Source organism: Carassius auratus, unplaced genomic scaffold, assembly GCF_003368295.1.
Source record: "Carassius auratus strain Wakin unplaced genomic scaffold, ASM336829v1 scaf_tig00018794, whole genome shotgun sequence".
NCBI classification, from domain to species: domain Eukaryota; kingdom Metazoa; phylum Chordata; class Actinopteri; order Cypriniformes; family Cyprinidae; genus Carassius; species Carassius auratus.
Window position 1 is genome coordinate 27,793 of NW_020524910.1, and position 14,495 is coordinate 42,287.

A 14,495-nucleotide genomic window follows, 5' to 3' on the forward strand; every position below is an offset into this window, starting at 1 on the left:
AAAAGATTTTTAGTGCAAAAAAAGCTTATTCAGTTCGATTAAATTGACAAAGGGCTCAAGAGCAGTTATTTTATTTAACTGATTGATGAGGTGGTAGAATGACGCCAGTTCCATGGTGAATGAGGGTGTGAACAGACCAATGCTGCACAAAGTGACTGGTGCATGTCATCGTGTATTAGTGGGGAGAGGGGGGTGGTTAGGTCCTGTGGATGTGGGATCTGTGTGTGTGTGTGTGTGTGGGGGGGGGGGGGGGGTCATAGTTCAGTTGTGCCTGGGGCAAACGGGGAGGCAAGGCTGGAAAGCCTGCTGGATGAAGCTGTCCTTCAGTCTGCTGGTCCTGGCCTGGAGACTCTGCATTCTCCTCCCTGATGACAGCAGACTGAAGAAACTGTGTGATGTGTGAGTGGGATCACCTGTGATGCAGAGGACTGTGTGGTGTAAACAAAGTCCAAAATGTTATTACCTCGTGTTGGAAAGTTAATCTGTTGGTGTATTTTTGGAAACAAATTCTTTAAAACTACATGGTTGAAATCCCCAGCTATGATGAGAAAAGCATCAGGGTGTGCTGTCTGCTGCTCACTGATGTGCTGGGACAGTTCTTTTAGTGGGTCATTCCTGTTGCTGTTAAAGTTGTTCGGGGGAATGTAAACTGAGATGACCAGTATGGCAGTATATTCCCTCGCAGATAGAACGGCCAGCACTTAACCCTCCTATTTGACCCCATTCAATATTTAACGTCTGTAAATACATTATTAAAAAAAATCTTCAGATTTAATTAATTTAATGGGGACACCTCTGTAAACATAAACTTAAACTGCTGATAATTTTTCAATGTCCTTTACACATTTTGTAGCATCGGTGTTCTTTGGGGTCAATTTGACTCCAGGCTCTTTTAACTGTATAAAACTTAAGAAATATAAAAATTTCACACAGATTTTTTTTTAAATCACTATAACTTGTAATAATTATATAATGTTCATTATAATTTTACATATATAATATTTTATAAAAAAAAAACTTCAAGCCGTTTGACCCACTCTACCCTGAGGGTCTACGTGGCAGCCATTACAGTCTTCCGCGCCCCTCTTGGTGGCCATTCAGTGGGCAGACACCCTCTGGTTACATGTTTCCTCTGCAGTGCACTGAGGCTGAGGCCTCCGGCCAGAAGAAGTGGTTGATCAGGATGCTATCCTAAAACCTTGAGTCCTCTGATCTTCCCTCACCACTGGGAGTCAAGGCTCACTCGAACCAAAGTATGGCAACCTCCAAGGCCTCTTTGTCAAATGTGTCATACAGGACATCTGCAAAGCAGCTGGACGGTCCATGGCCCTCACATTCATCAGATTTTATGGTTTAGATCTGCAAGCCACTCACGGCTCTTCTTTCTCTTGCCTTAATTGTGTTCCTTGTATACACACTAGGATGTGGATGTCAACTTAAAAGCCTATTTAAGTAATCAACAAAGACATAAATTACCTGAGACACAAACCTTTGTAAAAAAAAAAAAAAAAAAAACTATCACATTCTGGAGGTTTAAATTACTGACCCCAGTGGGTAACAAATTTTATCAGATTTGAGGGTAACAGGAGGGTTAATAATCATAAACTCCACCAGGGGTGAGCATTGTTTCTCTACAACAGTATCGTGGCACCACGCGTCATTGATGTAAACACAAATCCGCCACCACTGGTTTTTACTTCCGCGACAGGAGCTCTGTCCGCTCGATAGCACGTCAGCTGGTTGAGCTGAATAGCGCTGTCTGGAACACTGTTGCTGAGTCATGTTTCTGTGAGCACAAAAACACAACGGTCTCCTACGGTCCTCTGAGTTGAACGTAGTAATCGGATGTAGTCCAGTTTATTGTCCAACGAGCGTACGTTAGCCGTACTGGCTCGTACGCTCGTTGGACAGTAAACTGGACTACATCCGATTGCTGGGGATAGATGGCTTGTGTGGCTTAGCCGTTAGCCTAGCCCAGATACCTCCGTGCTTACCCCTCTTCTGCTTCCTCTCACACCGCTTGTGGCACCTCCGCTGTGTGCGAGATGCAGTCATGGGGGTCGGTGATGGTGTAGGCCTTCGTAGCAGGCCAAGATCCCGCAGCTGTTCCATGTGCGTGGAGTTTATCTGTAAAAAATGCAGTTCTGCCAACATAGAGCAGAAAATCGTGACTGTATGTGAGCTTACTAAAACACTGCGACTCACAAGACAAAAAACAAGAAAACACTGTTCTGTCGGGACAGAGAGAAGCCGCTGCATGTGGATGCGATGCCATGTTGGTTGGGATATATATATCAGAGAGACTCACACTGGGTTGCTGGAAACATTAATCTCTTAATTTTTCAACTACAGATATTGCTCAAACCATCCAAAGCATATTGGACATACCAGTATTGGTCATACGTTGTCGACTGAACAGCGGTTCCCCATGTTGCTACATTCACTGGAATGTGTTCAAATGAAAAACTGATACAATTATTTAAAGCCCTGCTGAGCTACTTAAGTCCATGGGTTTTCACCATGTGTTTGGATATAAACTCACTAACAAAAGAAGAAATAGTGCTTAATTCACAAAATCTCACCTTCTTTTTCTGCCTTCGTTTGAACTGAGAAAAAGCCTTAAAATGAGAAACACAGTATAATGCTTAGTATTTTGTAAATTAAACAGATATATACTTTTCAAATATTTGCCAGTTGAGTAAAATTCTGTATGACTTCTAAAATCATGTATTAATGTTTTATGTAATTAGCTTCTCAATAAAAAGTGTATTGTTTAAGGGTATTTATATAACATTAAAAAAGAACAACACATTCAGTTATAATTGAGGGTCTTTTGTTAAGTGTTTCTCTGTCTGAAAGATGAAGGTAAAAGCAGACTGAAGGCTATTAAGATATTAAACAGATTGTGTTTTACTTACCCAGTAAAAAACACAGACTCTTGTAGAAATCCCTCATGTTCATTTCAGGTGGTTTGTGATTCTTTCTGCTTTCATTTGAGGAAGTTTGAATGAATGTTTTCCCTGAGATAAACACATTAGTTTAATTTTACATCAGAGTCGTATGATACTGTCTCCCCTCCCACTTTTCACTTTGACTGGTGATGGAAAAATGTTTACACACACACAGGTTTGTTTGTGTGAAAAGTGGCCTAACCTGATTTTACCAAGTGAGACATGTTCCTGGGACAACATCGTTGTTGACCCTGGAACAACATTGTGATTAACCAATCAGATTTGAAGAACCAGTTTATAGATTTTGTGAAGTTTATGCTTAAAATCAGTGTTTGGTGCTTGTACATCAGTGTCATTCATCTATCATTTCCTCTGATTTTAGGGATTACTCATGGTTAAGGTTAGGTTTAGGTGTAGGGATATGGTTAAGAATATATTTTTGGAGTAAAAGGTTGTTCCAGGGTCAACAAAATATGTTGACCTAGGAACACATCGGACTTGGCAAAATCAGGACGTGCGTGAAAAGTGTGTTCATCCCATAGGTGTAATGGTTGTTATACTGTACAAACTGTATATTCTATGGCCCTACACCTAACCCTAACTCTCGCAGGAAACTTTGTGCATTTTTACTTTATCCAAAAAAAAAACAAAAAAAAACATTCTGTATGATTTATAAGCGTTTTGAAAAATGGGGACATGGGTTATGTTCTCATACGTCACCCTCTCCTTGTAATACCTGTGTCATACCCATGTCATTATACAGAGTTGTGTCCTGATATGACACAAAAACAAGAGCAAACACACACACACACACACACACAGTATTTTGCATCTTCTAGCAAAAACAAACAAACAAGTTAACACATTTTCACTAAAAATAACAATAACTTGGATCTTCAATTTTTATTGATGAATGATATCAAAATATTAATACTATTGAAATTGCGGTGGACACTTTCATCTGAAGCAAGTCAAAGGATGAAGTTCATGTTGACATGCTTTCACTGAATATTACGTGTAAACAGCAATAGCAAAATCCACCAAACAGTTTGTCAGCTGTCCTCTCCTGAGAGAAAACTGAGGGACAGTCTTCCTGAAATACATTTGTATTTATTTTTGTATTCAAATTCAGTGGTACCACATTTTTACTTAAATTGTGTTTACTTAAAATGTGTACCACATTTTTACTTAAATCTGACCTATGACCATTTCTCCAGTCTAGATCTGTCATACTGCATGTTGCTGCACCTGCCATGTTTCGGTTTGTCTTTTCTTTCCCTTCTTATGAACATCTCAAGATCAACAGTCATTTGCATTTTGTTTTTTTATGCATGAAAGCATTTATAGCAATGTAGTAAATCTTTGCCCCTCTTTGCCATTTGCCTCTACATCGACTGCTGTTCACTTCTTAGATGTTTTTCTTATTCTCTGAGTTTTCTTTGAGTTATTTGCCTAGAATCCCTGTTCCAAAAACTATGAATGTGAATGTAAATGTAGGGTGAATACTGGTAAAGTGGGACACTTTCTGATAATTTATATTCTGCATACTTTTTTATTATGATCCAAATGTCTTAGCCGCTCATATGATACTATTCTAAATAGCTTAGGAGCTCTACTATACTATAGACAATAAAAAAAAGAAAGAAACATTAAACACAGGATGGATGACTCTTCCTTAAACACACAATGACCCCAAGGCGCTACTGTCAAACTGGGACACCTTTATTGGAAAACTGGGACACTTAAAACACATTCAGTTGTTATTCAAGTGTAGGCCTTATAAATTAAATACACAATAACAATATAAACTACAATATAAACAACAACAACAATAATATAAACATCACTTTTTTTAAGAAGGGGTGCAGGTACAGCAAATTCAACCCACCCCCTCCCTCGCCTGCCCACAATTTTTTTTTTTATTGGGTTAAATTTATTTCATACAAATAATAATAAAAAAATAATAACCTTCATTCACATCTCTTCTTGTAGGAATTAATTGATTGCACATAGACTTAATTTAATTTCTGCATTGTAGGTTAATCTACACGTCTATACATCCAGTGCAAGTGAACGCCTCCCCATCTTTAATGAGGCCATTCTCCTCGCCACACGTCTCATGGAACCAGTCCTCGCAAACAATGCACATGATCCAGTCCTCTGTCTTCTTTGGATCATTTGCATCACCAAATTTGGCTTTACAAACATTGCAAATGTCCTGGCCATCCGAGCTTGTACCCTCCATCTTTCTTTTTTTTTTCTTTTTTTTTTTTTTTTTTTAGTAGGCTTTGTTTTATTTTTTAAAAGTGTTAATTGCGTGTATCTCACGGTGAATGCGTGAGAGCTGGCGTAGTTTAAGTCAGTCTTTGTTGAAATATCTAGCTAACTAACTAAATGTATGAGGGACATATAAAAAGGTAACTCAATTCCTCCATTAGAATGACTTGAATGGCTGTCCCAGTTTGCCAGTAATACCCTGTCCCAATTTAACAATATGCTATTGGCAAACTGGGACAGTGTCAAAATCGCATAAAAAAACCACAAGAAGATTAATATGAATGTGATTTTAAAAAAAATCTGATTCACCATTACATCCTATAACAAAATATGTAACAATTACAAATGATCCATGAGTTGTTTTATTTTTATAACCTTAACATTATTTACCCCAGAATGCTATGTCATTTTACTTACCATCACAGTTCACTGCAAGGTTGGTAAATATGATGTGTCACACCCCGGAAGTGATGTCATAGCCATAGAATTTTTTTATTTTTATTTTATTTTTATTTTTTTATCACATACTTGCTACTGATGAGCTCAGTGTAGTAAAAGAAACATATCCATGTAAAGATATAAATTATTAAGCTTAACTGTCCCACTTTACCCATTGTCCCACTCTACCAGTATTCACCCTAAATGTAAATATTCTCAAATTGCTGACTCAGAAGAGCAGGAGCATGTGAGGAAGCACACTATGGGCCCTATATATCTCCAGGCGCAATGCGACGCAATGTTTGCTAGTTTCAGTCCACCGCTTCTCGCATTTTCCCGTCCAGCGCCACTTCGTTTAATTTGTGAATGTTGCACCCATTTTAGTGCCCATGGTCATGCTGGTGTAAAAAATAGGTTTGTTCTATTTTAAGAAGCTTAGAATAGACTGCGCCATAGACCAACTCAAACCCGGTCTAAAGTCTGGCGCAATGTTTTTTTGTCATTTAAAGAGCGTACACGCTACTTATTAAACACAGGAATGCACAGCAGCACACAAACATGCCAAATATTAAACATTAAAGGATTGCCATGCATAAGATATTTTGTAGGCTAATGCTATATATATATATATATATATATATATATATATATATATATATATATATATATGACCGCAGAAAGAAGGCAGAAGGGCCAACAAGTGCTAAGCATCTCTCGGGGAACTCCTTCAAGACTGTTGGAAGGCCATTTCAGGTGACTAGCTCTTGAAGCTCATCAAGAGAATGTATGCAAAGCAGTAATCAAAGCAAAAGGTGGCTACTTTGAAGAACCTACAATATGACATATTTGTTATGTATACAATTCCATATATAATTCCACATGTGTTAATTCATAGTTTTGATGCCTTCAGTGTGAATCTACAATTTTCATAGTCATGAAAATGAAGGAAATTCTTTGAATGAGAAGGTGTGTCCAAACTTTTGGTCTGTACTGTGTATATATATATATATATATATATATATATATATATATATATATATATATATATATATGTGTGTGTGTGTGTGTGTGTGTGTGTGTGTGTGTGTGTGTGTGTGTGTGTGTGTGTGTGTGTGTGTGTGTGTGTAGTGTTCAAAGCAGATCAACTCCAACTACACAGACTCTATGGGGTGTATTGTGACATGATTAGACTTGGTCACCAGTCTAATTAAAGCCCTTCTCCATCAGCTGCTCAGTTTGGCCAGGAGGCCAGCTCTAGGAGGAGTCCTGATGTTTCAAACTTCTCCCATTAAGGGTAACAGAGACTACAGGCTTCTGTCAACCTTCCATGCTGCAGAAACTTTCCTGTCTCCTTCTCCAGATCTGTGCCTCAATACAATCCTGTCTTGGAGGTCTACAGACAATTCCTAGGACTTCATGGCTTGGTTTTTGCTCTGACATGCACTGTTAGACCTCATATAGACAGGTGCTTGCCTTTCCAAATCATGTCCAATCAACTCAATTTACCACAGAAGGACTCATCTCATCTCAAGGATGATCAGTAGAAACAGGATACAAGATTGTAACAACAAATTATGGGGAAAGTGAAGCGCTGTGAATACTTTCTGGATGCTCTGTACAGGGGTGTTGTGTGTTGGTGGAAAACCAGAGCCTGTGTGCTCCATGTGTTTCTCCATGTGGAGATCTTAAAAGAGGTGTGGGCCAGATATTGAATTACACACAAGCTATATGTTTCATTTTGATGACCTATTCAGTCAGTTTATAATCTTCTAAAGTATACTATGATAATGTTGTTTTCCGTGCAGTTGGGTTAATAAAAGTTCAATTGCAATTTATATCTGTTGTCTTTCTTGGTCATATAATGAAAAACAGTGTTTATAGAACATCTTAGAAAATCTTACAGCGAATTTGAGTAAAAAAACAACAACAACAACAACTATTTATATGTTAAGCTGTATTTGTTTCTTCAGTCCCTTTACCACCTTTAACCCCATTACCCTCGTCTCTACCCCGTCACGCCTACAATTTAATTATTATATTTTTTTTAAGTTTATGAATAAGTAATTTTATGTTTGTTGAACTCAGTCTGAAATGTTCAGAGCAATCAAGAAAACTGATTTTAGTTAAAATTCTGAAGTTATTCTGAAGTTATGCCACATCAAAAATGATGAGGTTGTTGTCACAAAAAAAATGCCATCAATTTCATGCTTTAGTATAGCAAAAGTGTGAGATTTTATGTAATTTTTATATTTGCAAATACTGAATTAGTATGAGGGTCATCTGATTAATAGGAGAATGTGGATTTCATCACAAATACATTTTATTATCATATTCAGAGAGCTCCCATAGTGTCCATAAGAGGATTAATAATGCCCATATCTTAAAATAATGACCAATAATTTACATTTATCCATTATAGCAGATGCTTTTATCCAAAGCAACTTACACTGCATCCAGGCTATTTTTTTTTATTATTTTTTTTTACCAGTACATATGTTCTCTTGGAACTGAACCCACAACTTTTTGCACTTCTAACACAATGCTCTACCACTGAGCCACAGGAATTTTAATAAAAATAATATAATTATAGGGATTTAATGCATGAGGTGGGAAAATATATTTTTATTTTTCAGGAAGTTAAATATGTCATTAATGCTGTTGCGTGTTCATAAAAGGAATATATTTCGGTAAAAAAAAAAATAATAATAATAATAATAATAATTAAATACCTTTTTTTTTGCAAATGCTTTGTTCCTGAATTAATCAGTTGAAGTTCAATGACTTACTCATTAACGGTCTCTTGTTGCCACCTACGGGCGGTTTTAATTTCACATATAGACTATTTTGTTCATGTTTTAAATCATTTCAAATATCAGTAGTCAACGTTTTATTTTAAAAACAAAACATTATTTATCAATCTGTACCTGCAGATTAAATGCATCCATGTCTCCTCTGCGATACGTTAAACTGTGTAAATACATCTAAATGCTTTTTCTGAAGATTCCAAGAATGTTTTCATATGTTGGAATGAAAGACACTAATTACAGATGAAGTGCTTCTTATTCTTATCCAAAATACAAAATGGATAAAAAGAGTTAAAACTGAACAAAACTTTGCTACTCAAGCTGTGTATGAACATTTTTATTTAGATTTATGTGCTTATTTTCCATTTCCTTGTACTTTTACTATCTATACTTAAGTGCATATAGAATGAAGGAAATACTTAAGTGTGTAAGATGAAGAAAAAAATAACTTTTGTACAATAAATATCACATACTTTGAGACTTTTAATCAAGTAAATCTCTAAATGGTGATTTAGAAACTTCTACCCTACACATTTGATCGATTTGTGGTTGTGTTAATAGTTTTTGAGCATGAGAGAATGTCACAACCTGTCCATGTTGTGTCTAATTCAACTTCTATCAAGTGTCATAAATTTCTTCTGAAAAACCATAGTGCTTGATTACACGTTCAGCCTTTGACCAACAATATGGGAAGTCTTCCACTAATTTACTATCCTGACTATGCATGCTGGTGGATTTAGCTTTGTTCTTTCTCACTTTAACCCTTAGTCCAAACACTGATCTACCAGTTTTTTTTGTTTGTTTTCTTTGTACTTGAACATTTTATTATGCATATAAAAAAAAAAAAGGTCTTCATTTAGAACTTACAGGCAATCAATAGATCGAGACAACAGTAAAAATAAATTAAGACATTTGAAAATAATTCTCTTAGATAATTTTAGCCACATGATGGCTCAGACAAATAGTTATCACATTATCAGAATACAAACACTAACACTCGCAAAAAACATTCATAAACACAATCTCTCTCACACAAACACTCAGATTAAATAAATGATGTAATGCCCCTCTCCCCGTATTTTTTGCTCCTTTCTTCATTGTACCCAGAGTTGCACTATTGCACAGTTATAAATATGCAGAATAACATATACTTTGGTGTTGGGTTCATCAAGCGTTCAGTGCTCATCGACCAGTTTCAGAAAGCAAATGTGCTCGGCAGCATCCTTACAACAGGAGCACTGCAAGGATCCCTGAGAGAATTACCAGAGCAGCTGAAAAAAAATTCAATAATAATTTAGCTATTTATAAAAGAACTTTAATTGTTTTATCATAAACTTTTTGCTCAGCTAACTGCCTCTTGAAAACGATACAACTTCTATAAGCTATAGAGGTCAGAAACTTTCCTGTATTGTACACTTGTTCAGTCTGTTGTTCAAATACTATGCACCAATACATTTCAAATAAGAGCATTTAGCAACTAAAGAGTAGTCATTTGTTTCACTCTTTTTTTTTAACAAACTAGAGATTTTCTCTCAAAATGCAGATTTCGTCAGGCTATAAGTCTTTACTCTGATGAGTTCTTACCCTGAGATGCAGCATGATGCAGTGCATTGCTCCCAGCTGTAGTAGCAGGTTTTGCTTTAGTAGTAGTTGTCACAGTAGTAGAAACGGTAGTAGTGGCAGTATTATCTGTGTTTGTATTAGGTGTTATTATGGCAACGTCTGAGCTGTTAGTGTTGGTTAGATCAACCGATGAATTTGTAGACATTCGTGTGACTGGAGACCCCAGAGTGCCTGTGGAAATGAAAATATTAACATTTTGCTACTAACTGAAATCTCTTTTAAGTCTTTGTTCATAATGTTGCTCTCACCATTTGTAAAGTTGCCAGTAAAGAAAAAGAGGAAAGTATTTGTGTTTGCCGCACGGGTGTTAGTGCTGAGACCTGCAGCTACAAAAATGCACTGAATCCTGGTGCCGTTCACAGAGCCACGGAAGGATCCAGGGTTAAACTGCAAGATAAAACCAGTACAGATTTATTGCTGCAAAGTAGAGGTCAGAGTAAGTGAAGTTTTCCTCCACACATTCTATAAACCCTTTAGCTCTACTCTGTTGCACTTTTTTTCACTCACTGCTGTAGAATAAAATTGCATTGGTACTGTTTTTCATTGTTACTGTTCTACTGTATAGTTGTATCAAAACACTTTGTATGTTAAAGCCATCCCTGTTGCTGTTCATTGCCACACTGTAGTCCAGAATATTTTGTGCAAAGCTTGGTAATGAAAAACATCCTCTGTAAAAGAGAGTCTTACAGTCTTATCTGGAGTCAGAATGGAGTTGTTCAGTCTGGCACGAATGAACTTCGCCACACCATTGTCATTGGCACAAGAGTAGACGGTGTCATCATCACCCTATGAGAAGGAAAGGTTAATAAGTCTAAGAATCCAAAATCACATTCTTTACGAAGGGAATTTACTTCTTTTTTTTTTTTTTTTTTTTTACATATATGAGACATATATGAGAAATAAATGTGATCTTTTTCAGACCTCCTTCTTGTCTGGAGACAGGCCAACTGCGATGTAACCGTTTGATTCCCCACTGAGCTCAAAAGTGAGGTTATCTGAGTTTCCATTCACCACTCTTGTGGAGGCGAAAATGCAGCCACTTGAGCTCGATGGATCACAGTTGGCTGGAGTAGAGAAACATGCCCTGTCCTTCTTACAGTTGTCCTTGGTGACTTTCTCCTGCAATGTTACATTCACATTAACCATGAAATGTAATGAAATTAATATTTATGAAATGTATAAAATCTTAAGTGAACTCATCAGGTCACAGCAATTTGCCATCCAACACAACACAATAGCTTTTGACAACATTGGATTTACTTCACCTTCACCACAACAGGCAACACAATCATATACACGAACAAAAAACTGGCTCGCCAGTCTGTTCTCACTTACATTTGTTGTACCACTATTAGCTGTAGATACTCCAGAGGCAGTAGATGCAGTGGGATTTGAGGATGCAGTGGAATTTGATGTTGCAGTGGAATTAGGTGCGGTGGTGTTCGGGGCTTTAGTGGTGTTTAATGCTACAGAAGAATTAGATGTGGTGGTGTTTGGGGCTGTAGTGGTGTTTAATGCTACAGAGGAATTCGATGTTGTGGTATTTGGGGGTTTAGTGGTGTTTAATGCTACAGTGGAATTAGATGTGGTGGTGTTCGGGGCTGTAGTGGTGTTTAATGCTACAGTGGAATTAGATGTGGTGGTATTTGGGGCTTTAGTGGTGTTAAATGCTACAGAGGAATTAGGTACGGTGGTGTTCGGGGCTGTAGTGGTGTTTAATGCTACAGTGGAATTAGATGCGGTGGTATTTGGGGCTTTAGTGGTGTTAAATGCTACAGAGAGATTAGGTGCGGTGGTGTTCGGAGATGTAGTGGTGTTTAATGCTACAGTGGAATTAGATGCGGTGGTGTTCGGGGCTTTAGTGGTGTTAAATGCTACAGAGGAATTGTATGCGGTGGTGTTCGGGGCTTTAGTGATGTTTAATGCTACAGAAGAATTAGATGTGGTGGTGTTCGGGGCTGTAGTGGTATTTAATGCTACAGAAGAATTAGATGTGGTGGTGTTTGGGGCTGTAGTGGTGTTTAATGCTACAGTGGAATTAGATGATGTGGTATTCGGGGCATTAGTGGTGTTTATTGCTACAAAGGAATTAGATGTGGTGGTGTTTGGGGCTGAAGTGGTGTTTAATGCTACAGTGGAATTAGATGATGTGGTATTTGGGGCTTTAGTGGTGTTTAATGCTACAGAGGAATTAGATGTGGTGGTGTTCGGTACTGTAGTGGTGTTTAATGCTACAGTGGAATTAAATGATGTGGTATTCGGGGCTGAAGTGGTGTTTAATGCTACAGAGGAATTAGATGTGGTGGTTTTCGGGACTGTAGTGGTGTTTAATGCTACAGTGGAGTTAGATGATGTGGTGTTCGGGGGTTTAGTGGTGTTTAATGCTAGAGAGGAATTAGATGTGGTGGTGTTTGGGGCTGTAGTGGTGTTCAATGCTACAGTGGAATTAGATGATGTGGTATTCGGGGCTGAAGTGGTGTTTAATGTTTCAGAGGAATTAGGTGCGGTGGTGTTCGGGGCTGTAGTGGTGTTTAATGCTACAGTGGAATTAGATGATGTGGTATTCAGGGCTGAGGTCGTGTTTAATGCTACAGAGGAATTAGGTACGGTGATGTTCGGGGCTGTAGTGGTGTTTAATGCAACAGAGGAATTATATGTGGTGGTGTTCGGGGCTGTAGTGGTGTTTAATGCTACAGAGGAATTAGGTGCGGTGGTGTTCGGGGCTGTAGTGGTGTTTAATGCTACAGTGGAATTAGATGATGTGGTATTCAGGGCTGAGGTTGTGTTTAATGCTACAGAGGAATTAGGTACGGTGATGTTCGGGGCTGTAGTGGTGTTTAATGCAACAGAGGAATTATATGTGGTGGTGTTCGGGGCTGTAGTGGTGTTTAATGCTACAGAGGAATTAGGTGCGGTGGTGTTCGGGGCTGTAGTGGTGTTTAATGCTACAGTGGAATTAGATGATGTGGTATTCAGGGCTGAGGTTGTGTTTAATGCTACAGAGGAATTAGGTACGGTGATGTTCGGGGCTGTAGTGGTGTTTAATGCTACAGAGGAATTAGCTGGGGTGGTGTTCGGAGCGGTAGTGATGTTTAATGCTACAGTGGTATTTGATGTGGTGTTCGGGGCTGAGGTTGTGTTTAATGCTACAGAGGAATTATGTACGGTGGTGTTCGGGGCTGTAGTGGTGTTTAATGCTACAGACGAATTAGGTACTGTGGTGTTCGGGGCTGTAGTGGTGTTTAATGCTACAGACGAATTAGGTGCTGTGGTGTTCGGGGCTGTAGTGGTGTTTAATGCTACAGATGAATAAGGTGTGGTGGTGTTTGGGGCTGTAGTGGTGGAATCTGTAGTGGGTGTTATTACTGAAACATCTGTGCTGTTAGGGTTGCTTAAGTCCACTGAACCATTTGTAGACAGTCTAGTGACTGGAGAATCCAGAGAACCTGGAAAGGGGAATAAATGGAGGAGAAATATTTACATCTACAAAGAATATTTGAAAAATATATGCCACATGATCAGTTTTGCGCTCACCATTTGAGACACTGCCTGTTACAAAGAAGACATAAGTGTCTGTGGTTGCCGCACGAGTGATGCTGCTGAGACCTGCAGCATTGAAAATGCACTGAATCTTTCCTCTATTCACTGAACCACGGAAACTTCCAGGGATGAACTGCAGCAACACAGAGATATTATTATTACTGAGAAAGTCAAATTTAAGAATGTTACAGTATATTTGAATGGCCTTTAATCAATTATTGCACATTTACACATATTTTAAAAGCAAACTTTGAGACCTGTGTGGATAGCACTATTATCTGTTTTCATATAATACTGTATTGTTTACTGAAAATAACATCCTAAAATGCAAAAAATTGGCATAGTATCATTTATACAGAAGTCTCTCTGGAAAAGGGCCTTACTGTGTTATCCTGAGCCAGTCTTTGATTGTTCAGTGTGGAACGGAAAAACTTCAGTGCACCATTGATATTGGCACAAGAATAGACAGTGGCTCCTTGACCCTGATAATTTGAAGAGTAAATTAGTCAGGGAACCATATTTACTTACAAACCATAATTACAGTGCTTAAATGTTAGATTCTATTAAAAGAAACACGGTTGAAACAAATTGATTTGATATCTTACACTGTTGTCACGAGAGAGGCCTGCTCCAATGTAACCATCTGTCTCGCCACTGAGCTCAAAAGTAAAATTATCTGTATTTCCGCTCACTCCTCTTGTGGAGAGAAAATAGCAGGAACCTTCTGCACCTGGATTACAGGAAGGTGGAGCGGAGAAACATGCCCTATCCCTCCTGCAGTTATCCCTGCCAGTGATGTCCTGTAATAATAATAATAATAAAACATTACTTTTGCTTTAACAGTCAGGATGGTTACTGTCAT

The 14,495-nt window shown here is 38.1% G+C and overlaps 1 protein-coding gene across 1 annotated transcript; it reads right to left on the reverse strand.

Annotated features, from left to right (window-relative positions):
* Nucleotides 1–9,443: 9,443 nt before the first annotated feature.
* Nucleotides 9,444–14,495, reverse strand: LOC113076107 (mucin-5AC-like). The gene is made up of 9 exons (XM_026248788.1): nucleotides 14,463–14,495; nucleotides 14,017–14,115; nucleotides 13,628–13,766; nucleotides 11,429–13,539; nucleotides 11,015–11,212; nucleotides 10,781–10,879; nucleotides 10,342–10,480; nucleotides 10,055–10,264; nucleotides 9,444–9,741 (listed from the first exon to the last, which is right to left on the reverse strand). Exons 1-9 carry the CDS (start codon nucleotides 14,493–14,495, stop codon nucleotides 9,695–9,697), a joined length of 3,075 nt encoding a protein of 1,024 aa, XP_026104573.1. The 3' UTR covers nucleotides 9,444–9,694.

Bases quoted from the DNA above. Each gene is read 5' to 3' on its own strand.
- LOC113076107 (XM_026248788.1), bottom strand. From the start codon at position 14,495: ATGACAGTAACCATCCTGACTGTTAAAGCAAAA. The intron at 14,116-14,462 runs GTAATGTTTTAT...TCAAATTATCAG, and splicing joins TCCTGACTGTTAAAGCAAAA to GGTCAAGGAGCCACTGTCTA. The intron at 13,540-13,627 runs GTGAGCGCAAAA...TCCCCTTTCCAG, and splicing joins AACAGGCAGTGTCTCAAATG to GTTCTCTGGATTCTCCAGTC.